General features: G+C 43.0%; 1 protein-coding gene across 3 annotated transcripts in view; it reads left to right on the top strand.

Annotated features, from left to right (window-relative positions):
* Positions 1-27,615, top strand: part of srrm3 (serine/arginine repetitive matrix 3) — an 83,848-nt gene that overhangs the window by 47,880 nt on the left and 8,353 nt on the right. For all 3 annotated transcript variants that reach the window (XM_030439111.1, XM_030439110.1, XM_030439112.1), the window contains exons 3-10: positions 3,924-4,025; positions 13,706-13,807; positions 14,362-14,442; positions 14,979-15,047; positions 18,603-18,638; positions 18,896-18,946; positions 19,472-19,579; positions 21,760-21,922. In XM_030439111.1, the coding sequence (XP_030294971.1) occupies positions 3,924-4,025; positions 13,706-13,807; positions 14,362-14,442; positions 14,979-15,047; positions 18,603-18,638; positions 18,896-18,946; positions 19,472-19,579; positions 21,760-21,922 (712 nt within the window). The remainder of the gene's footprint in view (positions 1-3,923; positions 4,026-13,705; positions 13,808-14,361; positions 14,443-14,978; positions 15,048-18,602; positions 18,639-18,895; positions 18,947-19,471; positions 19,580-21,759; positions 21,923-27,615) is intronic.

The following is a 27,615-nucleotide window of genomic DNA, read 5'->3' as shown; positions in this document are numbered from 1 at the left end:
TGCCCTGTCTCTCTCCACCCAAATTGCTTGGACTTTGCATGCTATAGGCAATGGACCTGGGCTAAGTGGCTTTCGGGTGCCATGCTCAGTTTAGCATTAATTTAAATTTGAATTCAGTGTTACCCAGAGTGACCGCTCCAGTCCTATTCTCCAATCCCTCCCCTGCACTGTGCCAGGCCAGAACAGATGGCGTGTTAGGCAGAAAGCAGCTACCTTTACAGCTGCAAGAGGTGCTAATTAAATGTGCAGAGGAGAGACGTGTTGTTGCAGCGTGATCGCCCTAAAAATCCAATATGTGGCCATCGGCACGGATAGATTCAGAGCTGTTCACTGTGGATTCTGGGCGAACTTTTCTTAAATGCAACCTGGCGATCACGAACACTTTCTTCAGACTTCTGTGGATTTTGATCTCTGTAGGTGAGCCTGCCCACCAGACACCAGGTTCCTGCTGGTATTCAGGAGCTGTGGGGGATTCTCCCAGCCTGCACTTTTAAACCCAACACTCTTTGTATAAGCGGCACCACTGCTGGGCTAACACTCTCTGACTTTGGTTGGGAAGCAAAAAAAAAAAAAACAATCAAAAGGAACCCAACTTTGCTGAGCTTCATGCCGCCAAGCTGTGCAGAGCCTCCGAATCGAGCAATTCAGCGGGAGGACAGAGAAAGGAGACTGAGCAGCAGAAAGAGGAGCTTCCGCAGGTCATGTGTCAACAGACCCTTCAGCATCATAAGCGCTGACCCTCCTTTTCTTGCTTTAGCTGGAGTGTCAATAGAGATAGCTGCAGGCGCTAACATCCTTGCCATCAACAGCACAATGTGAAGGAGAACGCCCTACAGCCGCGGCTTCTGTTCAGCCAGAGCACATTCATTTTCACAGCCAGTGTCCTGCTGAGCCCTCTCACCATTCTTCCTATTGTACACCCTTCTTCGATCCACGACGGACAGCTGAGTGCACCGCTGTAGAGTTGTCGCGGCAGCAGCTAACTTATGGTGATGGCTCCCACGCCGTGCATTGGAAAACCATGAATATAAAGCGCATGTTTGCGGCCTCCATCGTGCTGAGTTGACAGCCGCTGGGCTGAGAGATTGCCGTACAGCAGGACCCGATGGGGCTCGCACACCGGCTGGCTTCTCCTCCGTCGGGCCATCTTCCAGCTTTTTTTTCCATCGCACTTCTCCTAATCTCGTTCTCCGCACCGTCAACGCACTGATAGCACCCTGCCCCGAATACATGGTACCGGCTGCTATATTTAATCTGAGAAAAGCAAACACTCCTCAGACTAATGCTGTTTCCACGCTGAAATGAGCCACCGGTTGATTTACAATCCAGTTTATAGAATTGGTCCTGCTACGGGAGCCTTGCCAGAGAGCGAAAACAGAATCTGCCAAAATAAGAGTCAGTGTTTCAGCGCTGAGTGATGGACGGCCCCCTGCTCTTTAACTCTTTGCCAGTGAAACTCTCATGTTAGACGTTATAAAATATTAAACAGGTAAATAAGCCGCTTTGCCAGACGCGCATGCAATTACATACTTAGTATATTTTTGGTCTGCTTCTGTTACTCATATGGGTCACGTCCCTTAGTTCCAGTTAAGAGCAATGTTAACGCTAGAACACTGGTCTACAAAGTCTGACATGGTGGGGCTCCACCAGCAGGGGATGTAAACAGGAATGATAGTGTTGCCAAGGAGTTACTGAGTTAGCTGTGGGCCAAGACTTGATCCCTGTTTTTCTAGCCTGTTTACATGTTGGCGAATTGGCATTTTTAAATCTTATCGATTAGCACCTCCTGTTCGCAGTTCAGCCATGAATGTGCAAACAGGAGTTATCGGATTACTTAGATACTGAAGAAAACTTAAAAACAAGATGATTTGTAAGCAAAGGTCACGTCCCTCAGTGCCTATTAAGAGAAATCCTAATGCCAGAACAGGGTGTCGACAGAAAGTATGATGTTGCTATGAAGTTTTGCCTGTCTCTGCTTTTCATTTTGGCAAAATTGGCCACCATTAAAAGCACGCCAAATTAGCTGTCAGCGGCTCCTGTTGGCAGTGTACCCGCGAATGCACAGACGACCATCGCTGGATTACTTTGATTCTGAAGAAAGCGTAAAAACTTCATTCTCACGCAAGTTCTGTAGAGTGCCATCTATCTCTGAATGTTAAATTGAGTTTGGGGCGCATGCAACCGGGGAAACTACGGGAGTGTTGATACCACTCTGAGGTCTTTAGGCTAAATGTTAAAGCTGTAGCCCACAGCTGGTTAGCTTAGCATGAGATAAAGACTGACAGCAGGAAGGAAACAGCTACCCCGGCTCAATCTGTAGGCAAAACATCTGCCAACCGGCACCTCTTGAGAATCATAATGAACTAATTAGCTTCGCATTTAACTGACAGACGTGATTGTGGCATCAGTATTCTCATCTAAACTCTAGGCAAGAGAACAAATATGTGCACTCCCCAAAATGTTGTGAACTGCTGAACTCCCTTTCGAGAGAGACAAAGAGAAAGTGTTGCAGAGTAAAAGTGTATGTTTCAGCACCTGGTGATAGACAGTTCAGTAATTTGGTGTTTGCAGTTGGAGCCCACATTTTCTCTTAGCAAACAAGCGATAATCACATATCAGCAAGTTGAGACTCAAAGACATGACGAGTTGTTTATTCCGTTTTGTATTTGCACCTTATTGTGAATGCAGACCATTTTTGATTGTGGATAAGTAGTGCATCTCGGTCTGAGCACACTGCTCTATCCCAGGCGCCCCCCTCCACACATGCTCTTGTTGTTCTTGATATGAACGCTACAGTGTATTATTAATGGCCGAGGCTTCCAGTCAGTCTAACTCTGTGATGTCTGGCTCCTGGCCACACTTTAACAGCTTTATTAATTCTCTCCCTCTCTCCCTCCCTCCTCCGTCCTCTCCTCTCCCTTCATGTTTCTCTGCCTCTGTAGCTCATTACATTCCATTAGCGCAGCCTGAGCAGAATGTGGAGATGTGTGAATACACCGAGAGATCGGCTCGGTGTGCAGTGCGCTGAAAAAGGCCGTGTTCTGTCAAGTTCACAGACATGAGAATGTGGAGAATAGCAGCAGCAGAGGAGAAGCTGCTTCATTCTCTCTGTAGCTGGTTGAGTTATTACTGTCTCCCTGGCAGAGCTGTCAGTAGACACAGTCTATCATTGGCAGGCCTGTGGTCAGTGACTGTCACTGTAGCCCAAAGCTGTGTGCCTGAAATATTTTAGGAGTCTTGTATTCAGTTATTATCTCCTGCACCAAATAGGTTCAGGACAAAATGAAATTACAACTAATCATTTGACAAGTTGACACTTGTCTTTTGCAGTCACAGTATACCTGAAATTTAAAAAGCCAGTTATTCTCAATTAGAAAAATACGACTATAAATCTACTATGTGACAGAGGCAGGGATTTATTTCATGTGGCACTGCAGCAATCCTCAGTATTCTGTCTGTCAGCTCATTGAAAGCTCCTCCCCGCTGCCCCACAGTTACTCTCAACTCTGTGATTTATTGCGCTCTGCTTGCGGAATAAAACATGACACGCAGTCTGGGCCCGAACAAGAAAACTGCTGGGGTCGGGAGAGGTTGACAGTGAGTCATCAGAATATACATCATCCGGCAGAGTGTCATTTTTGGCCAGCGCACGGTCAGAAAACTCTGCCATTGTCGAGACTCTGTGCTATAGCGGGGGGGGGGGGGGGGATGGGGGGGGAGGGGGCACATGGCTCCTTCACGGCCATGTAGCAGTTATGACAGATGCCAATTAGCTTCATCAGTGCATCCGCTGCATTCAGTGCTGGTAAAAGATGCTGCTTGTCAGCTGCAAAGTCACAACTGCAGATTAAAGATGAATGTTTAGAGTGTGTGTCTGTGTATGTGTGTGAGCCTCTACTGACTGTGTCTGCTCTCATCCTCAGGTACACAGAAGAAGAGATTCGACAGAAAGTGAGCACATTCAGGCAAATGCTGATGGACAAGGAGGGCGTTATCACCAGAGAGGGATCACACACTCAGCCAGTGTAAGTTACCGTCCATCAGGTTTTATATCTGTGATGTGTGCATGAGGTTAAGTTCACAGAACGCGATGTTGGCCCTGATTTTCCTGCCAACAGAAAAGCCTGAAAGCAGAGTTCAAATCGGGGCTCTGTCTGTGAAGTGAACTGTTCCAAATCCCAATCCAGGAGCTCACCAACCACGTCAACGGCTAAGTCTCCGGTTGAGTCACAGACGGGGTCGGGGAGGGAGGAGCGAGCTGCAGATAATTAGAACCTCTTTCCTCCACTGTCATCCACAGGATCTCTCTGAACCCAGTCTTTTTCATGTGTCCTATTGTTTGGAGCGGGAACAATAATAGCCTCCAGTTTCTACACACAAGCTGTTCAGCTTCCGTTAGTCCTCCTGAACCACAATGCAGACAGGCAGTTTCACTTTTTTGGTGTTAAAAATAATCCTTGCTGTATGTGTATCTATTTGCATTTCAGAATCATGAATATCACATTTTTGGAATATAATTACTTGTCACAATGTTGGTAAAGGTAGGGACTGATAACTTTATATGCAGATGTATGTTTCCCAACAAGGGTCAATGCAGTTCTATCTTTACCACTAATAATACATCATAATGTAGTTGTTGAATCTGGAAACTAACCTGCTTTTTATAACAGTGCACACGTATATGTGACAGTTTTACAGCTGTGGGGACATTTCCATCACAAATAAAGTTAACCCACTCGTTCCTTATTTCCTCTGATGGGCGAAGTGGACATGTTTTTAACTGTTTAGCTCTTAAATGCAATGTTGCTGCAGGCACATTATTGCAATATGCTAAAGCATTTATGACGTGGTGTTATACTGATGGTGTTGCAAAATCCATGTCGCCGCAGAACCTGACATTGGCGACAGTGACATAACCGGGATACCGCCCTTCCTTACTTACCGTCATTTATACTCCTCGTGCCTATATGTTTAAGTTAATTTCCCACTATGCATCCAAATTAATCCGAATTGATGTGTAAGTCTAAAGTGAGTCCCTTTAATTGGCAGAGTGGAAATACAACAAGAGTTAAGTGAAAAAAGACAAGTTAGAAATGCGCCGTGCCATTTTGCACATTTTGTTTTGCAAACTGAAGATTTTGACGCATTGTGAGGAGGCCCAGATGAAAATACTGTTCGTTTTGAAGTGTCACGAGAAAGTGCCAAGCTTCATAAAGATCGTAAAGTAAAGCAACAGGTGCAACATGAATAACTTCAGCCGATTCGTTGGAAAACCCAAAGAGTTTTGTATCCTTGATGGTGAATTTATCGCAAAATAGTCCAAATTCTTTGTAGCAAATTAATCTAATAAAACTGAACAGCAGTAAATCTCAAATGCCAGCAGAAATTGATTTTAAAAGAGGTTGTGAGAAATGACCTTCCAATGTAATAATGTCTTCGGGTGGTCGGCTCCCAAGAATATGGACCGTAATTGCAGGAGTGCAATGAATTTTAATTTAAATCTTTGGCTTTTGACTGGTAATGCCTCTCTGCGAGTACACAGGGAATGGTTAAACCCTGCTGCTCTGAAAATAATCAGCAGCATTTTAAAGTCTATTCTGAACACTGCTGGAAGCCAATGAGGCGAAGATTGGCATGATAATTGTCAATTTGTTTAGTGTTCAGCCTCTCTCTAGCTTTAAGCGCATGGTGGGAGCGAGAGTGTCTCATCTGAGGCGTCGGAATTAAAGGAATCAAAATAAATGGTCTTCGTCCAGATCACACACACACACACACACACACACACACGCTTGCAAAGGTCACCGCCTCAGTCGTCGGAACACACGAGAAAGAGCAACAGCAGGATGTGGGCGTGGTGTCCCCTCCTGAGTCAGTCCACCATACTGTGCGCGTGAATGATTGAGAGAGGCAGTGCAGTGGTGGTGACGCGACCCGCTGTCTGTGAACTAATGACTGGTAATGACGCTGATGCTTCCTGCCTCACAGACGAGACTAATGATTGTCCCTCCTCTGCGCCTCAGCCGGTGTCTGACATCGGACCAGACCCGGGCTGAAATGAGGAGGAAGGCTGAAGGCGGGAGGTGGTGCACAGAGGGATGAATATAACAAACTTTTCTCTCTTTTTTTGCGAGGAGAAAGTAAACTATGACGAAGCAGAAAGCTTTGTTTGTCATGCTTTTTACGCATTAGTTCAGTCTCAAGGGCACTTCTGAGTCAGGTCAATTTGGGATGTCAGAGCTGCAACTTTTTCCTCTGCAGAAAGGCCTTGATGTGGAAAATTGAAGATGGTTGTAATTTGCAGGGTTGTTATCCCTCCACTCCCTCTAACAACACAAGCACACACACACACACACACACACACACACATACACAAAACTACAAACCCCCTAAAATAAATCATCTACGCCCCTCCAGCAGTGTGACGTTACTTGTGAGGTGCCTAAATGTGAAGCATCATGTGAAGCATGATAACCAACCCACTGGCTGGCCCAAGGGGAGGAACTGTGCTATGGGCCCTGCGTGACCCGCTCCCCTGATACTCACGGCGATAAGCAAATCAAACGTCCCCACATGAATAGGTGTGTGTTCATGATCTCATATTAATGGAGAGGCTGTGTCATTGCCCTCTGCGTCTCTAAATAACTAAACTAAGGTCCTGGTTTATTTTCGGGCCTCGGGTCCTTTGTAGTCGTGGTCGCCGCACGACTATAGTAACAGCAGTGCTAGTCTAACAGTCCACAACTATGATCCAGAGAATGTCTTAACTACTACTGGATTAAGTACCATGAAATTTGATAAAGATATTTAAGCTCCCCAGAGGATCAATTTTAATGCATTGGTGCAGCACCAGCAGTTTTCTGCAAAACCATCTCAACATGCGCAGTACACATGTTCATGTTTCCAAAGCATAATGTCTAATGACTTTAGTGATCCCCCTGACCTTTTTCCTGCTTGTAACACTGCACAACAGAGTAAATAGTCTCCAATACTATTAGTACACACATTCATGTCCCCTTCAGAATGAGTTGTAATAACTTTGTTTGTTCCTCTGATGTTTTTTTCTAGCACTTGCAATTGTATTTTATTTTTACCTTCATAACTGATGACATCCCCATCAGCCACACCTTTACTTTGTGTACATTGCTATGCTGCATGTTGCTGACATGCTAAACCAAGAAACTAAATGGTGGCAAACATAATACCTGCCAAACACCAGCACATTATTATAACTGTGAGCATGTTAGCTGACGTTTGCTCAGACATAACTGTGTCACAAACTCGCAGAACTCACAGAACAGAAGCATGGCTGTAGACCTGCTGTCTTGTTGGAGTTTAATTTTACCCAAAATATTAATTATTTCTTTTACTACAGTTTGAAAGGTATTGAGTTGTATTCACTGAAACAGTAAACTAAAGAACACATATAATAAATACTTGTCATTTAAATTCCAATTTTAATGCATTGGTGCAGCACCAGCAGTTTTCTGCAAAACCATCTCAACATGCGCAGTACACATGTTCATGTTTCCAAAGCATAATGTCTAATGACTTTAGTGATCCCCCTGATCTTTTTCCTGCTTGTAACACTGCACAACAGAGTAAATAGTCTCCAATACTATTAGTACACACATTCATGTCCCCTTCAGAATGAGTTGTAATAACTTTGTTTGTTCCTCTGATGTTTTTTTCTAGCACTTGCAATTGTATTTTATTTTTACCTTCATAACTGATTACGTCCCCATCAGCCACACCTGTACTTTGTGTACATTGCTATGCTGCATGTTGCTGACATGCTAAACCAAGAAACTAAATGGTGGCAAACATAATACCTGCCAAACACCAGCACACTATTATAACTGTGAGCATGTTAGCTGACGTTTGCTCAGACATAACTGTGTCACAGACTCACAGAACTCACAGAACAGAAGCGTGGCTGTAGACCTGCTGTCTTGTTGGAGTTTAATTTTACCCGAAATATTAATTATTTCTTTTACTACAGTTTGAAAGGTATTGAGTTGTATTCGCTGAAACGGTAAACTAAATAACACATATGATAAATACCTGTCATTTAAATTCCATTTTTTTTAGAAGTACTTTAATGATTTAATGGCACTGTTGTAAAAAGTGTTTCCAACCCATTATCATTACCGCTTTATGCCTGCAACTTAATCTGTGACCTGTAGCAGATAATCTCATTGTAATGTAGGCAGAGGTGGAAGAAGTAATCCAAAATAGTCCTTAAGTCAAAGTAGCAAAAGTAGTGTAGAAGTTCTCGAGAATAATGAAGAATATAAAGTATGTTATTGGATTATGATATACTGCATTGATAATATATAATATTTTCGATGCATTAATGTGTTCATCACTTTAATGTTGAAGTCATATATGATAATCTGCTGGGTAGCTTGTGAATTTCCCTTCTGGGATCAATAAAGATTTATCTTAATCTATATCATAATTGAATGTTTGATTATATTTCCTATAATTAGTTAGGTAGTTGGTTGTCAAATAAAGTCGAGTCGAGTACAAAAGTCTAATATTGGCCTCTAAATTGTAATGGAGTAGAAAAGTAGTAGAAAATGGAAAAAGTGCAAGAACAAGTACCTCAAAATTTTACAGTACTCAAGTAAATGTACTTAGTTACATCCCACCGCAGAATGCAGGCACAAACGTCCTCCTAACTTCCAGCAGAGGTAAATATAGTGCATGGCTTTCAAGATAATAGGCACAGATATGTAGATTTTTCTAAATGATAGCAGTTCATTAAGACCTCAGATCTTCAGTGGGTTCCAGCTCACTCAGATGGCAGGCTTTATTCAGATGCTATCTTTTCCACGAGGACTATTACTGTTGACATGCTAAGCCCCTCAGCTGTAGCTTAATACCCACACACTAGCAATAAACAGCCAGCAGTGAGCATGAATGCGCAGGCCCATAACTCTGTTTACCGATGTCCCACATTGATTTTCCTGCAGGACGGTTGGGAACAGAGATGGAGAGAAGGAATGTGATGTGTAAAGCCTCCCAGAGCCGTTCAGACTTACGCACGGAGACTGTCCGATCACAGCTGGATCAATGGGGAAGCTGACCCTGGGCTTAACATAGCTGCTCCATATCTGATGAAACGCCTGAGACGGACGTTTATTCATTAGAAATAACAGGAATTATATTTCATTTCAATTAAAACTGAATTTACCGTTCGTCTGTTAGATATCTGATCTAGGTGCATCCACAACATCAAGGCTCTTCCCTGTGATCACAAAATTGATCAGCTCAGTTTAAACCCCTAGTCCAGTCAATCCTTCATCTTAATATGGCCATTATACAGCAGCTACCTGATTTGCACCCACCCTCATACTGCGGGGCAATCAATCCCACCTCCGCCTCCCTCCTCCCACAATAACAAACTATAACTCTGCAGCAATAGAAATATATCCAGGCCTTCAGTGGCAGAGTGGCTGTCTGAGGAGGGATATGAACGAGCTGCACTACTTTGTGCCGCGGCCCCAAGGTGGACCTTGGCTGTAGTCCATCACTGCCAGGTCCCAGGGACGGTGGCTGAATTAGGAAGTCTCCGGCCTCGCCAGGGCACCATTAAGCACAGGGACACTCACTCATCTGCCTAACAGGGGCGCTGTGTTGATCATGACCAGGCTGGACAGATGTCTCTGGCATATTGGAGCATGGCTTCAATTAAGAGATTAGAGACAGGATGGGGAATTATTTGATTTATCACTAATGACTAAGCGCGGGGACCACAAGATAGTTTCCATTGTTGTTAATTGCTCTTTTTGGCAGTGCGCTTCATTCTGGCCTACAGGGACGCTCGTCGAAGAGAGAAGGCTTAACGACTGATGGAAAATATGAAACGTGTTTTTTAAAGGCCAAATGGAGATTTGAAAACTTACATGGGCCTTAAAAAGAGAATCGAAAGAATTGTGGGATTGTTGTGTATTAACGCACCCTACTGACTACCCTACTTCCAATCCCATTTGAGCACCATCCTTTACTGCCTCGTTCTAATACTTGTCTGATGTTCAGGTATGGCCTAAGGAATACTGACTTTAAAATATGTATATGATTTTAAAACATTTTTTCAGCCAAAAAGTGCACTGTTGAATTTTCTGTGTATTTTTAAGCGCAAATCTCAGTGAAGTAGCGGACGTAGAGGGGTCGCCATTACTGCGGTGGGGTCTCCCTGCAGTAAGCACACTAGGCATGGGATGAAATGAAAACGTTGTGTGCCAATTATCGTGACATGAACTTTATTCAGTTGAAATTACACTTAACTTTGATCCTAACTTTAGGTGAACAGTGGGCCTATTACTAATGGACACAGCTCGAGGAGCCACATTTATTCCTATGAAAGCTGCTCAGTGGCACCTGAAGCCACAAACGCTCGACTTCCAGCCAGGGCTCTTCTGCAAAGCTTACGCATAATGAGTGCCCGGCTAACTTGAATGGGGTTGAAATAATTCAATTGTGAGCTCCTCTAGACTTTCTCAATGTAATTGAACCTAATGGATCAAATTTTGATGGTGAAACAAGTCATTTCATGGGGATTGTGACGCTCATAAAAATGTAGCCACCGTTTCACAGGTTCCTCTTTCACAATGTTGTGTTAATGTCTAATGTCAAACAGTCAAAATCAAGCTGGCTAACTTCTGGTTAAGCGGCTGGCTAACTTCAACGGGGATAAAATAATTTAACTGGGGGCTCCTCTAGGATTATGATAATGAAACAAGTCATTTCACAGGGAATAATGATGAAACAAATCAGGTAAATCTAGGTTGCTGGTATCTAAGAGTGGGCAGTAAACAGATTTAAATATGTTTCATTTGATATTGGATTAGCCTTGATTGAATTAAAGGGGACTGTTGGGCCTCGGCGGAGGTATGCGCTCTACTGAGTGCCATTCTAGTTTGCTAATGTAACTTGTCTACAATTAACTGCAGCTCTTGCTTGATTATCCCAGCAAGCTAGTCTGGTAATGTTAGTATATTACACACGGCTTCATTACTTGAAATGTGGCAGATGGTCAACTTTTCTCTATTCTTCCATTATCTATAGAATCTACTGTCATAACAGCATGCTGACACTTCGATTTTCAACCAAAGCAATTCAAGCGCCACAAGATGGTGAAACGTTCAAATCAGTCGTTGGATTCGTCTATTCCCTGAGTAGTGTCTGCAGGCGTCCCCTCAGGCTGCAGCCATGACCTCCACCTATCAGAGGGAAGGTGTCTTAGATTTTTAACTGGGGGGCGTTGCTTCTTTGTGTGTACTTGTCCCTCTTCTTAGCCCAATATTCAACAGTTAGATGTTATCTCTGTCGCCAGCAAATTGCAGTGTTCGCTTTAGCATCTGAAATGCCGTCTAGCCTGTATCCACTCAGGCAGTTTTTAACTTAACAGAGAACTCAACTTTGTTAAGATTAAAATTCATATGAACCTCGTCACACCCACGCCGCCTACAGTTGTTTACTCCTTTGCTCAATTGCCTCTGATTTTCTGAGACGGTTTGAATTAACGGGCTCCATGTAATGCAAGTTTATTCATCAGAGGTAGCGTAGCAGCGTGCGTGTTGAGCTCCAGCACTTGTACAGAAAGGGTTAGGTCATGGCGAAGTTAGTTTATTCTGCTGGGTACTTGGCATCCCTGCTGTGCCCAGTGGTGCTCAGCCAATTAAGGGCTCTGTTGCCTTGTCTCTTTCTAACTAACCGTCAGGCCTGTGCCCCGTGCAAATCCTCCACGCGCTCTCCTTCCAGACATTTCACACCACTTATTTTGTCTTATTTCTGCACCTCCTCTCTTGATTTGACATAAAATTTGCACTTATTGTTCGCCCCATGTGTGTTTGATCATTCTAGAGATGCATCATCCTTTGTCAACCTCTTTCCGTGTGTTACTTCATCCTCTTTGTCTCATTACTCTTGCCTGTTTTCATCTCCCTCTTACCAATTGAAGCTGCATTGCTAGTCACTGATGTTACATCTTTGTCATCATCACTCTAATCCAAACAACCTCCACATATACTACCATATTTTTCATCTCTGTGTAAAAAGAACCAGAAAGTCCAGAGCAGGACCCACTGGGTTTGTAACAATACAGGGTCGGACAAGGTCAGACAGATAGGACTGCATAAGGGAAAAATAATCAGTGTGGTGTTTTTTAAAAAAATCTCTTTTCTTTAGTCCACATGGAGCCCGCAAGGTCAGATCTGGTGGATCAGTGGAGGCCACATAAGAGGGACGGGGGTAGCGGGGCAGGGAGGATTAGGGAGGAGGCTGCTGCCATCTGTCTGTATATACAATACAGCATGTGTGAAAAAAGCAGAGGGAAGATATGAATCCCACAAGCTGAGCTGTAACAGCGAGAGAGATGATGATATTCTCACTGCTGCGGCAGGAGAAGATTACAAATGTCAGTATAGAACTCACAGTCACAATAAGTTTATTGTGTGAGTGTCAAACTTTTATTGTTTTTTAACTCAAGTTGGATGTAAAGTGCATATGATATTACAACGTGCATATATTTGATGGATCGCCATTGGATTGTCTACAGACATTCATGTTCCCCAGAGGATGAATGCTACTGACGTTTCCACCAGCCGGTGTGACACTTTGAGTGACATGTTTCATCAGCTATTGGATGTTTTGCCATTTCCCCTGAGAATTAATTGTAATACAATTGGCAATCCATTAACTTTTTATTTTATATGATTTGTTGAGTACTTTTGGTGCATGACCAAATTCCTCCTAACACAATGACTCTTGTCATCTTGTCTTGTTTTTGTGCTAATAAGCAGCTTTTAGCATTTGCGCCAGACCAATAAACAGCCCATAAATTACAAAAGAAATTAAAGTACAGGAGTGCCAAATTAGGTTTGCAATAATTTGGGAAAAAAGTGTCTTCGTTACATAGTTTGTCCACCACAGAGCACTGAGAAAGTGTATTCTTCAGCTGTAAAATATCACAATTCTGAAAAAAATGAGAAACAAAATATTGTTAAACTCTTGAATATCATTATCAGAATCTGGTGTCAGTTAGGCTAAAGTTAGCAGGTAAACATGCTGAACTAACTTGGTGAATGTTACTAGGCATTCTAAAAACCCATTGAGTTGTGTAATACAAATGCATCAGAGGAAGAGATCAATATGTATCTCAAGCGACCGCTCTGCAAATAAACACATACATCACTGGCACAAACGGACACTATATTTCTTACACAAGGAAGAAAGAATTTAATATATAACAGTTGCCGCATTTTCCAGAAGGCCCAAATATAAGGAGTTTTTAAAAAAGAGGGTAATTAAAGGCCCAAATATAAAGAGTTTTAAAAAAAGGGTACATTTCTCTTCCTTCTTCCCCCCCTTGATGTGTAGTTGATGGGGCTAACTTTGACCAATAGTTGCTCCAGTATTCTGTCCGCTGTAGTGCAAAAGATTGCATAAAATTATTAATTTCGAGCGTTCCTGTGATTGTGAGCATGATGGCGCGCCAACATTAGCATTAAGCTCACCACTGTTACTTGGTAATCCACGCACAGCTGCTCGCAGGCTGTAGACTCTTATTAAGCCTCTAATGGGAATTGTGTAGAAAGGCCACGCATTGCCATACATCCATTCCATGTTACTTCTCTTATTATAATATTCACATACTCTACACAAACACCACGTTTACGATCCTGCACTCTTGTGTCTTTAGGGTCAACCACCTGCACTATCAGCCTGACGAATATGGAGAGGACCCTGAACTGGTCGGCTACGAAGATGGGGACTACGAGCACGATTACCACAGTGACAACAGGTGAAGCACGTGTTCAAGCGCACACGCACTGTTACTGTATAATGGTGATGTGTTGACCGGCCGGGAAACCCCTCAAGTGGCGAATTAACTCGGCCTGCCTAATATCTCCTTCACACGGCCTCTGGGTGTTTCCTTTGATAATATCCGCAAACATGAAATTGATGTGAGGATACAAACGCTCTTCACATCCTGCATCAACACTCAGCAGATAAACACCCGTTATTATTTCTGTTTGAAATCATAATGCAGATGGTCATTTAGATTGTGCTTTTCTGCTCTACAGAAAAGATTAAACGCAATTTCCTCTGAGCAATTTCTTGTTTCCATTGTAAGATATATTGCATGAATATTTTGCATTATGGCAGAGTAAATGGGGGGAAATGAGGAAATAGACACTTATCGCCTTTTTATCGGCAAAGCAGCAAATAACTATAATCAGAAATTTATTCTTTGGTAATATTATCGCGCTCACAATCACTTGTAAATTGTTTCTGCCTTCCTCACTCTCGATCTCGCTCTCTCCCCCCCCCCCCCCCCCCCAATGGCCAATTCAGAGTGAAGAGGAAATCAAGCAGCTCTCCATCCCCTCGTCCAAAGAAAAGGAAGAAGAAGAAATCTGGCCGCCGAAGGAGTCGGTGAGTGGAAACAGCTTCCACTGATGAAGTGCTTTCGATTTTTTTTTCTCCTTTTTCCTTTTTTTCCCTTCCTTTTCTTGCCTCGTTGACAGAATAATTAGACTGTGGTTTTGTGAAACGGAATTCCAATTATTTTGGCGTGAATATTGCGAATGAGCCATCAGATACTGCAATTGTGGTGGAGGGGGGCTGGGGGGGAATCTGGAGGGAGACATTAGCGAAGCGGAGTCTCATCTTCCATTTTCTTTTGACAAGGTCAGCAATCGAATCGAGAGAATGAGAGTCTGAGACAGACGGAGAAGGTACATTGGTGTGAAAGAGAGGAAAGTATAATAAGAGAAAGGCGGGCTGAAGACAGAGAGAGCCTCGACGAGAAAACTCAGCTGAGCTTTATGTGATGACACCTTAACTAACAGTGAACCCTGAGGTGGAGTGCATTGTAGCACAATGATGAGTGAAGAGCCAGAAATTTAACTGCCATCTGAGGCTCATTTTGCACTCATGGCATGCAAATGTTTCCCCCTCTCCATCAATAGGTTTGGCAGCTCCTCACCCACTCACAGAGAGAAGAAGAAAAAGAGTGGGAAGAAACACAAGCGAGACAGGTAAGTGTACACAGACACACACACACACACACACGGTGAGTGAGTGTCATCAGAGATGTGTCATCACATGAAAGAAACTGACTTTTCAAGGGTTTGTCAACAGTTGCTCTCACAGTGATGGATGTGAGAGAAGATCTGTGGAGGGGGAGGAGGGAAGGAAGAAAGACAGGTAGGAAGGGAGAGAAGGGGAGGGTAACAAGAAGAATGGAGGCAGGAGGGGGAAGAAAGAAACAAACCGTCTGAGGAAAAGAAAAAAGACGAAATAAAGGATGAAAATGAAGGGCAAAGGTAAAACAAGAAAGACGAGAAAAGAGAATGCGTGAATGACAAAAATGAGCACTGAAAGGAAGGCAATAAAGACAAGATTCAAGGAAGAGAAATGAAATGAAAGGAAGACAGAGTGGATGAAGAAGGAGAGATGAGATGAAAAAGGAAGGGAAGATGAGAAGAAAGAAGATAGAGGGAAGAATAAAGGGAAGAAGGAAAGGAAAAAAGATCATAAGAAAAGGAATGGAAAGTTAAAGAAGCGATTAAAGAATGAGAAGTAAGGGGAGAAAGTTGAGAAGTCAAAGAAAGGGAAGAAAGTGAGTGGATAAAGATGAAGATGGAAGACAGGATGAAACAAGAACGGGAAGGAGGAAAGACTAAGATGGGAAGAAATGGAAACTGACCAAGGAAAGGAAGAAAGACAGGAAATAAGAAAGGCAAGAAAGAAGGAAAGAGAGATGGGGAAAATAAAATAAAGAGACAGATAAACAGGAAAGGATGGGAATTGAAAAAAGACATGATTCATGCAAGAGGAGATGGAGGAAGAGATGAGGGGAAGAAATAAAGATGGCGAGGAAGAAGAAGAGAGGAAGAAAGGCAAGAAAGACAGGTTAAAAAGAAATGGAAGAAGTGGGGAGAAAGACAGGAAGAAAATGAAAGGGAAGAAAGAGAATGGATGAACACAAGCAAGAAAATAAGTATTCAAGGAAGAGAAAAGAGAAAGGAAGGAAGAGCAGATGAAAGAGGAAGGGAGGAACTAAGACAGGCGAGAAAGAATAGATGAAGGGAAGGAGGGGGGAAAGGAAAAGCAAGAGCTCATCAGCAATAGTCTTGAAGCGACCTGGAAACTCATGACCACAATAAACAATGGCAGAGCTCCTTCCTCCTCCTCCGGTTCCCCTCGCTGTGGAGCGGGGCTGCATGTGTTGCTCTAATAACCCGGCCTGTACGGGGGCGCACAACACAAGAAAAATGAGCCTCTCAGCGAACAGCCGAGCATCACTGCACTGCCCCGCTCTTGTTTCACACCTCTCATCCATCCACGCACTTCCGAGTTCCCCCCCCCCGCCTTGTCCTCTCCACTCCTCACCCACATGCCTCCCTTCCTCAGTCCTCCTCTCCCAGCCTCACATCCAAAGCTGCTCTGCATTGCAGGTACTGTTGATATATGAATAATGTATAAACGGGGGGAGTGCACGTTCCCTCCCGAGATCAGACACCCTCCCCTGATGCTCTTTTTCGTTTTTCAAGGCAGGGGGGGGAGCAGGAGATCCTGTTCGGCTAAAATTGATACCGCAGCTTGTTTATAATATACAACTTCAGAATAGCAGCTCCACGCCCATACGTAGCACACATACTGTCCATGTCCATGCAGCAGGGGTGCGCTGATGGATTTAGCTGTGACTGGAGTGTGCCGGAAAAAGAATAATGAGCCCTCCACAGCTCATATACAGTAGTCCCCACGCTTGATTCCATCTCCAGCGGGGGGAAACACGGCCCGCTACCGGGGCTGCGGCTCCGAGTCACATATCAGCCACATGCATTACTGTGACAGCTTTATTACTCCCCTTCCAGAGAATCAACACACTTTCTGCCGCCACTCCCTCCCACTCCACCGCGCGCTGTAGGTGTGTAAAGCAGCGGAGGAGATGTAGGGCTCTTCAGGAAAATAGCAACAGCTCTCCCAGACCGGCCTTGACTAATCACCATGGAAACTGCAATGAGGGTGAAAGTGATATGGAGGTGATGTGTCAGTCCAAACGCTGAGCACTGAGGACGGCCAGCCCCCCCAATCATTACTGTACGCTTAAATACACGGTTAAAGGGGAAACCGGAGCTCAGGTTATTATTCCTGCACGTCCTCCACAGCCAGGGGGGAAAATAGGAGTGACGTGAAGCACCTGTAGAATACCAACTGGAAAAGTCCGCTGTCTGAGCTCCCCGGCGGCATCTCTGAATCATATGGATGTATGCATGTCATTCAGATTAGGTAGCAAGATGGTGGCTCATTTGGTATTCCATTTAGGAGTTGGCACGTGACGGCACGTGTTGTCCGCATTAACTTGAACATATTCTGTGACCGGCTGCTGTAGCCTCATGCTGCATTGTGTCTTTATGTGATATTTAGAGTGCTGCTTTCATTCATGCGTTGTATTTAATAAACACATATATTTTATTAGTTAATACGTGAGTTATTATATATGAAATTTGCCGAATTAACAAGAAGGCCCAAATAGCTAAGAATTTGTTACAGACAGCGTTTCACTAAGTATATAAAGTTTCTCCCAACTCAACAACTTACAGAATTAAGCAATTTTTTTATGGAGTCTGGGGACTTTCTCCACAGGCATCTCATAGTGGACTGTGGTATCTTTCATCGATTTAGTGTAAATGATGAAATCAGTTGAGGCATTGTGTTCAAACAGCTGCTAAATGTTTGCAGGTAAGACGCTCTTTCGAAGCGGAAAAGGCTGGCACAGCAACGCCGCAACAAGACAGAACTTAACGTATCGGATTTAATGCCGAATTTACAAGAATGCATGAATAATTCTGAATTCACCGTAGCTGTTTTGCAAACATTTCTGCAGTTTCTCCCTCAAGCAACAACTCTTACAAACATGCGATTTGTAAGGGAGTCTGGGGTTATCGCGGTTACTAACACACAGTTCTGCTCCAAAGAGACACTAAACACATCATTTGCATTACACTGTACAAATGGAAATCAGACAGTGTGTAATCAATTCCAGTTTGTTGTGGCTTCCTCTTCTGGATTCATGGGGGACGTCAGTTAAGAAGAGGGTCTTTAAATGTGCATACATACTGGTAAGACAACGTGGTCACACCGGGAAGGTTTCACACCTGTACACGGAGCTGTCCACTTGTGATCAAGTCACTCAGACGGGACTTTAATAGCACGTCTGAATTCTGTCTAAAACACCTTCAGGGACTTATGTAGGTTCAATATTCTTTGGAGGTGAATTTGAAAGACTCACAGCACAGATTAGATTTTGGGTTCAGCCTCGGGCATTTGTCCAAAATACTACCTGCGCTGGCCTAGAATTTATTTCCAGATGCAAGTTTAGTAATTCCCAGAACCACCTGAAATCTGGAACATGGGCTGAGGTTTAAAAAAAAAAAAAAACCTTTTCAGAGAGAGAACAGTTAACCAGATTACCTCATGATAAAAGCCCCTGGTCAACAGTTGAAGCGTACTGTATATGAATTATTCAGTGGATGTGATCCGGCTGTCATCATTAAAAATGATTGTGGTGTTTTTTGTGATTATAGATCGGCATCTGGCTCCAGGAAAAAGAGGAGATACAGGTGTGTATGATACCGATACATCATAACACAATTACAGTTAGCTACATTGTTTATGACGGAGTGCCTCAAAGCTCTGTGCTGCAAATGAGTTGTTTTTCTTGTGCAACGTGTGTGTAATGTCACTGTCATTTCTGCCTATTTATTACTGTTTGTTCAAAAAGACAATCCATATGGGTGAGTGGTGCACTGAGTTCCTTTTTTTTTACATGCTTTAATGTGCTCAGCTTCATTGTCTCACGTGCTGGCGTGTGTTTCAGGTCGGGCAGCCCGAAGAACAAACACAAAGACAAGAACAAACAGAAAAAGAGGTGAGACACCCTATTAGCATTCTGACAGAAAAAAAAAGACAACATATATGTCATTATTCACGTGTCATTATCAGTACAATTTCATGTACACATACGGTACGCAGTGTGTAAGAATAAGCGAAGCACAGTTTGTCCTCTGCACACAGTTAAAAACAAACGGCGAACAATAGTCTCAGCTCAACAATGAGTACAAGTGGAATCAGGTTCCGTCTCTCATAAATTTATATTGCTATTTTACACCCATTATCTCAGGCTCCCAGACTCTCCGAGAATGTTAATGACTGTAAACCAGCGAGTTCAACACATTTTCCATGCCATACATCGCACCCCATCTGGATTAGAATATATATTGAAAGTGTTTGGCGGTGCATGAACTGTTTTACATATCGTGAGATCCAACACTGAGCTCGCTGTGGCATGTGTGTCCCCCGCGGTGTATGCGTACATACACGTGGCTCTCTATGTGAATATGTATGCATGTGTGTGGTTGCGTGTTCGTCCGTCTGTCCGTTGTCCCCCTGCCAGGTCCCCCGGCGAGACCCCCAGCAGGAGTTCGCAGCGTCAAGGCAGCTGCTGTAGCTCCCGTAGCGCCTCCCTGTCCTCCACCCGAAGCACCTCCAAATCTCCTGCCAGGTACACTCCTCCACACACACACACACACACACACACACACACACACACACATATATAAACACAACACACACTGAATGTCGAGCAGTTGCCCTGGTGACTGTCAGTCCCTCTCTCATTTGGTCGCGGTCCTCGGGGGATAGATTAGGATACAAATGGGGCTCCTCTGCAATGTCTTATAATAACCCCCATTAAGTGGCTTGCGATATCTCACTCTGCACTCATGTTGAGCGCTATAGAAGAATATTCATTGCTGGTAACACTGTTAGTCATTTTATGGAGCACAGAGCATCAAATGTTTCTTTAACAAAAGCCAAATTGACTTTGTGTTTCAGTCAGTTTGAATTTGAAAGTTCTGTCTTGATTTATTTTTAGAGCAAATAAGAAAATTGAAGAACAGTTGCTAAGTTTTCTTGTTTTTCTTAAGTCTCCTGTGCGAGGTTAAAGTCAGTGACAGAGCAGAATGAGGAAATCCTATTTTTAATAACTTAATTAACAAATGTATAAAGTAATAGTTAATTTAGTTCATATTTATTATACTGTAAACAAAGAAATTGCTTTATGAACCATCAAAATAGCAGTTGTTGATTGTACAGTGGCAACTGATGTTCATGAACCTTTTACCACTGCTCCTAACAACTGGTTTATAAATAATTTAATTGTGTGTTAACAGTGAAGTAACTATTAACTAATGGTTTATTAACAATACTTTTACCATTTATTAATGATAATTGTTACTATTGTTGAGTGAGTGTATAAAAAGCAGTGAAGTAGTCTGTTTAGCAACAGGCGCCGTCCGCATTACGTTCTCCAACCAGCCAGCAGGATCTTGACATTTAGCTGAGCTGCAGGCGACAGTGTGTCCAGATGTGATGGGCCGGTTCACTCTGCTTCAACTTCTCCTCTGCAACACTCTGAAAACAGTTTCATCTCATTGCAAAACTTTGATATGAACTGAGCTTTAGATTTTAACAAAGTTTTCTGCGCCTGTATGAAAATCTTTGATGGAGTAAACTTAAGAATGATCTAAAGACGCAGCTAATGAGAGAAAAAGTTCTTTGCTGAGTGATATAAATATATATATAAATAAGAACATCAGGCATCAAGTGACTTACTGCTCGTTACAGCGAGATCAGAGAGGATCAGGACTGATGCAGCAGAACCAGAGATGTCTGCGCTCTTTATTCCATATAACCTCCATATTTGTCAAGACCTGACACCGACAGTATATTACCCACAATGCAACTCAACCGCACAGATTTAGGTGTGTTATGCTAGTAGTAATTAACGTAGCCTCGGGCGGCTAACCTGAAGCAGAGTTGAGGAGAAGGCCACAGGGGCACTTTTCTCAAACTGCACAGCGACACATTTTTATTTATATTATTTTTTTAACTTGATGCTGACTCAAGTGATGTCACGATGTCTCGAGGCAATTTGTTTGATTTTACGCAGCTCCCTATTGAGCCCAAAAAGGCATGGTGCAGTTGCTTTCACATCTGCATTAGACTTGTAAACAGTCAGTGAAGTTACCCTTTGAGAGCGACTCCCACGGGACACATAATTAATCACGTGTATGTCTACAGGAGACAAGGATTCACCCCGCATCTGCCTCATTTACAAACAAATATGATTATGTTATTCGTCCAGTAGCAGTTAAAAATGTGCAACAACACCACTGATTATGTGTTTAAAAATTTAAATACTAATGAAATAATAGGAAAGTGGTTGAAATGGGAACAATAGAGCGACCGTGGAGCAGACCAATGATCCTGCAGCTGATGACGTCCGACAATGAAAACGCACAGAAACTGTTTAAAAAAAAGGAAATCAATGTGACTCATGTTCTTTGCACCTCTGGTAAATAAATAAAAAAAGGGATATCAAATACAAATAGAGGGATGACACTACCCTGTTCTGAACCCCTCGTGCAGTATTGATCTAGCTAACACATTATTCAAAATGAACAGAACATATTTCAGAAGGTGTGTGCTCGTCTCTTCCTCTGCACTGCAGTCACAATGCATCTGCTCTGAACCAATGTAAGAGAGCTCTGGAGCTCCCTTCAATTCAAGGGTATTTTAAGCTAAATGAAAGCAGTTCTTACTTTATCACCTTAGTGCTTGGGGTCCCCCAGGTGGCTGTGTTTTATTGAGTGTGTTTGCTGTGTGGCTCCGCTCTTCCAGACTGAACTCCAAGCACAAGATGGACGGACAAAAGGTGTCCAGCGCCCCGCTGTCCCCAGGCTCCAACACTCCAGCGGCGTGGCACAACGGGGACCACACTCAGCGAAGCCGCAACGGCAAGGCCGGCAGACTCAACCACGCCGAGGGCGACAAAGGGCACGATGTATGTAATCTAGTCTATTTTGCTTCCCCCCCCCCCCCCCCCCCCCTTCCACCCACTCCAACGGTTTCCACCACAGTCTCTACAAATGAGTTTTATCTTGCTCTTCTTTTGTTGGTTGACATGAATTCTCATCTCCTTTGATATTGAACGATTTGTTTCACTCTTTTGTCAGTTGTTCCTAGTTTGTAGGCCAGTTGTTATAATTATTATTATTTTTGACGTGTGAAAGACACTCCTGTGTAACACTTGCCGCTCTTGCTGCTTTGTTTCTGGCTCTCTTTGACTCCTCTGCCATCTTGATTTTTTTGTTTGTTCCTATTGTTTGCCGGTTACAAAGGGGTTTCTAGCGTCTCTGTTCAGCACACATTGTCTGAGGCACAGCCCAACATTAGCATAACACACCTCGAATGGAAATACGAGCCGCACCGGCACACAATGTTTCCAAGTGAATGAGCAGAAAGATGTGTCACTCCTTCAGGGCGGGCGCCTGCTAAGGCACAACAAAAAACAAAATAAAGTCAACGCAGGTACGACTTCTTCAAAGATTTGCTCCCCCCACCTCCCCGGAGGTCCATGCCCGTGAAGAAATATCAAAGAGAAATGTGTCCATCAGGGATTGAGAACTTCTGAGTTTTACTGCAGATTGTCTTAATTAGCCGAAGAGTCATGATCAGACGTCTGATGGTGCCATAATGTGATAACAATCTGCAACTCCTCTTTGAACTGACTAATCCAATTACTTAATGGGAAGTTTTGATCAACGCCGGCCAAAATGATTTCTGTATGTGTTATACTGCTATGAACAAGGTGCAGAGCTCTGTATCAGGAGCTGTATGGAAGATTTAAAATGCCAAAATAAAAAAAAAAGAAACATAAGCATAAACCGAAATACAATACATATTGTTACATAACATGCATTTACTGTGTCTAATTAAATAACTTTGTACCGTTTTGTTTTTAATAAGTAAACTAATTGTGTTTGGACATTAATTTTTTGTATTCTACATTTGTCACAATGAAATCTAACCTAATCATCTGCAGATTCTATAATGTGAAGATTTTTTCAAGTTAGTTTTTAAATCAGAAACATAGGATTTGCTTGTATTGCTATAAGTATGTGTCGCTTAGCGAATACATTGAAACACAGGGCTGTAGAGATACGTGGAGGTAGACTACAGCCGGCCTCCACACACACACCTCCTTCGCCGGAGTCGTTAGAGGCGGAGCGTGACGGGACGAGGCTCACATTTATGAATTTGCGGTTTCGTACGCAAAGTTCGACTGGATACGTTTATGTCATCATGCCTGAGTTAATGACGAGTCATCAAAACTATTTAATGCTTGACAGGAACTTTGATATATTTGATTTGAATTCTGAAACTCAAATTACTTTATTTTGAATTTTTCATTTCGCTGACTTTAAAAATTAAAACACACAAAAGGTATTGCATTTCAGTGTTGTCCAGCAGGGTGCAGCATACACCTGCTAATAATGCATACAAAGCACTGTCATTAGTTTTCACAAGGAGGTGTAAGGTATACTTTTTAATAGATTTTTAAATTGAAAATGAAAAAAAAAAAAAACATTGACTTTACCTTTCTTTACATTCATGATTGAGAATGCTCAAAACCTCTGAAGGTCAACCACAGATAAACGTTAATGTAAAGTCAATAATAATAATAAAACATGTTTCTTAATAATTTTGACACAGTAAAACCTGTCAAAGAAAGATTTGTGGCAAGTGTATTGTATTTGAAATCACTTCTTTGTTTGGCTGTTTGTTTTTTTTTCTCAGTTTCGGCATTTTAAATAGTCCACAGAGGCGGGCTGTGCCAAAACTGAATCTTCCTCTCTACGTTCTTAAAATAGAAAAACAGCGCTACATGCGGTCCATAAAAGGCTCCTAAAGCCTCATGGATTAAAATGCATATTTGTACTCTGTAGTTGCTCAGTTTGGAGCTTCTCCATGTTTTTTGTGTTTTTTTCTGGCTCCTTTTGAAAAATAACCACCACTGTTAGTGTCTGATTACCTTAAAGACACTGCCTGTGATGAGTTTTCAAATCCCTTTTCTGCTATTATGGAAACAACCTTGCTCCTCCACAATGTAAATTGATCATTAGAGCTGCAGTAGGATGACAGCCATTATGTTGGAATGAAACAAAAGGCAGCTTTTGACTTGTGAAAACAATCTTCCTGTGATGAATGGGGCTGCGAACACCCTGTAAACACACACTCCAGGCACTGATGTCTCCCATTTTCTACTCAAGCTTGCATGTGAGTCTATGAGGTCTTATCTGGTCTCTCTCTCTCTCTCTCTCTCTCTCTCTCTCTCTCTCTCTCGCTCTCTCTCTCTCTCTCTCTCTCTCTCTTCCTCTGCTTGTTTCATTCATTACTGTTTCTTTTTTTCCTTATCAAATTTTAAGTGGTATTTTTGCCCATGAATAAATGCCCAAATCTTTCTGTCTCATTTATATAATAAGCACTCAAATGCTTTGGAACTGGACCAAGTAGGTTAACTGGGTATGTGTAATAGTTTCTTCTTGTCAATGCAGTTGTCTTTCTTCTCAAGCACATGCTCTGCTCAGTGATAGATCCTCTTCTCCTCCAGGCGTCCAGTCAGCTCCTGTCAAAACCCGCCAGGAGTATAAGACACGCTCCTCTCTACTGCTTTTACTTTTTTATCATGTCGATGTGCATGTTGCCCCTGGTGGCAGTATCTCTTCTGTCCCTGACGCTTTTTGTCTCTACTCTATCTGCCCAGGCCAGTGGAGAATGGCGAGGGCGGTCTGTTTGATCAGTTGGGATGTAGTGAAATAGGAGCTTTTAATTGGCTCACATTTCTTTTTTCTTCAAGCTGCATCTTTGTAGCACAAGGTGATGCTGCCACTCTTGTTAATCTCCACCAAAACGCTTAAATCCTGCTTTTATGATAATCCCCCAACTGAGGTTCTTTGCACAGGAGGATAGTTACGTGTGACAGATCCTGGATGCAACTGAAGTTTGATTTTACTGCAGCAGTAGTGTGGTTTAGCAAATGTTCTGTATAGCAGCTCTGGTTGTCTCTATCTACCATCTCAGTTTGTGTTCCTGTAGTCGTCCTCTAGCCCTATTTGGATCCGTCTCGTCCGATGCGTGGGAGGCGCTCCTGGATGCTTCCCATGGAAGAGCTCGCGGAAAAACAGCTGTGCACGCTGCTCATTATCAGAGGTGGTGAAGTACAGCAAGCATGTATTTGCCAAACCGACAAGTTACAGTGGGAGTTTATGGGAGACTCTTGACAGTCCTGCTACAACCCGCGAGGATCACATGACTGAAAGAGACAGCCGAAAGTTATCAGTGGGCTTGTTTTTTTGGTAGCCCTGCAATGTTAACAGTGAAGAAGCACACAACAACCGTATGGTGAACAGTGTTTGTTCTACCCTGCTCTCCTTTTCTAACACAAGTGATTCAAACGATCAGCTCGTCATCAAGCTCTGCAGTAGCATGATAACCGATTCATTTGAATCAGGTGTGTTGGGGCAGGGAGGCGTCTGAAACAGAGGAAGAATAGACTAAGGCTTGTAAGTCAGTTTGACGTGTTTCTACTTTTAGTTTGTTCACCTCCATTTAGTCAAATAAATTTAATACGATAATATAATGTCACGCAAACCTAACCTCCAGTTAATCAGCTTTTGAATGCTCCAGAATGACGGATCTCTTCTTTATGAGTAACCTTTAAATTATCTGTATCACGTTTATATTCATACATTGCTTTCCCTCAAATTCTTTCATTTAGAGCACAGCTTAACACTTTTTAATTGTTACTCAACAACCGCCATTCACAACCACCATTTACGTCCTACTTCATTGCATCTATTGTTCTTTCTCACAAAACAGCATAGTCAGACCCACAGTTACTAATAGTTTGCACAACAGCAAACATGCTAGCAGTTAGCTCATTAGGGTAGTGCTAGCTCAGCTACCCCTGTCAGTCAAGGTAACCTCGCTACGGAGGTCGTAACAGTCCGTCAAGAGTGTCCCGCACAATGACTGCTCTCTGGCCACGATGGGGGCAAAAGTGAGTCTGTTTTATCTTGGTGCCCGCAAAAGGTTGCAATATGTAAAAATTGTAATCGAAAACATAAAAAACCTCACCAAACTTGTAAACAGAATGTGAAGGAATAACAGTTTTGACATCACGACGTCTATGTATCGTGTTACAAAGCATGTTTAGCATGCTAACGAGCTAGCCCTGGTCCATGCCGGTCCAAAGCTCCTGCGATAGCTAACACTTCGCCAATGCCTCAAGTTCTCAGGCTGCACTGCTAGCTGCACGGCTAACTGAGCTAACTAGCTCATGGCAGCTGCAGCTGGTAGCAGTTAGCATTAACTCTGGTGATATGCTGCCCTCTATCTGTTAGGAGGTCAATTCTTACAAATTGCAACTTTAAGACAGAAGATGCAACATTTCTGAATTAAAATGACTCAGCGTAAAGTGAATAAAACTTTGAACGTGACCTCGATGTTATTATTTCTGCCCGAGTCACGTATAGGTAGCTTTTTCATCAGCAGTTGTTTAAACATATGAAACAACTCCCATGATCCCTCATTACTGAACGTCTTTTGTTTTGATTGAGAGACAGGGCATACTGTGCATTTAACTTCACCACCCCCAGTACAGAGCAGCGCACAAGCCACTTCGATGGGAAGCACCTGAGACCTTTCTCCAGCAGAGCGACTGAGACGGTCCCAAACGGGGCCAGTCGTCCTCTTGCTCATTATTAATGGATGTCTTCAAACACTTCAAGCACAAGTACATGGACTCACAAAAAAAAAGTAGTGGAAAAATTGACACATGTATCGACATGATTGTTATTTTAAAAGGGACCCAAGCCATTTTGAAAGCAAAGCTCCCTGTGCACACAAACGGTTTAAACAGCAGATTTGACAGCGCTCCTCGAGGCTCTCTCTCTCTTGCCGCACCTTGTGTTTATACTGATAAATAAATCAGAAAAAAGACTGCCCGGGAGAGCGCTGGGCTGACGTCCAAAACAGTGCAGAGTAGAGTAAGTGCTGCTGCTGAAGAAGACCCAGGCCAAAATGTGACTGGGGTCCCTTTCAAATGTGCTGACTCTCTAGTTGTCCATCATAGCAGTGACTCAGACACTCTTTTACCCCCCCCCCCCTTCTTCCTCCTCCTCCTCCTCCTCCTCTTCCTCCTCTCTCCTACCTGTTCATCTGTGTCATGTGTGACTCACGTCTCACTCTCGTTGTCCTCACATTTTTCTTCCCACATATCTTTCACATCTGCCAGCTCTGCATGCCTCCCTCCGCCCCCTCCTCCTCCTCCTCCTCCTCCTCCTCCCCGGTCCCGTTCTTAGCTACTCTACGTGGATGTCAACTAACATGACAATTAACTCTATCCGCTTTCCTCTATTTCCCCCCCTCCCCCCCTCCCGTTTTGATACAAATATGGCTGCATTTGTACAAGCGAAAAAGACAAAGCAAATCATGTAGTTTCCTAGACACATCCTTTGTTTCTGATTTTTTAAGTTGGATTTTAAATTTCCATCTGGGTTTTTATTTTATTTTTTTCTCCCCCCTCTCTTTTACTTTTCGGTTTGTTTTACTTCTCCTCTAGTCTTTGGACTAAATATGTAGCGCTGATACTAAAAAGAGGTCATTGTCTTTTTCCCATTTCGCTGCGGAGAA

This window comes from Sparus aurata, chromosome 13, assembly GCF_900880675.1.
Source record: "Sparus aurata chromosome 13, fSpaAur1.1, whole genome shotgun sequence".
Classification (NCBI taxonomy): Eukaryota; Metazoa; Chordata; class Actinopteri; order Spariformes; family Sparidae; genus Sparus; species Sparus aurata.
This window is presented reverse-complemented; position numbering and strand designations above follow the sequence as displayed.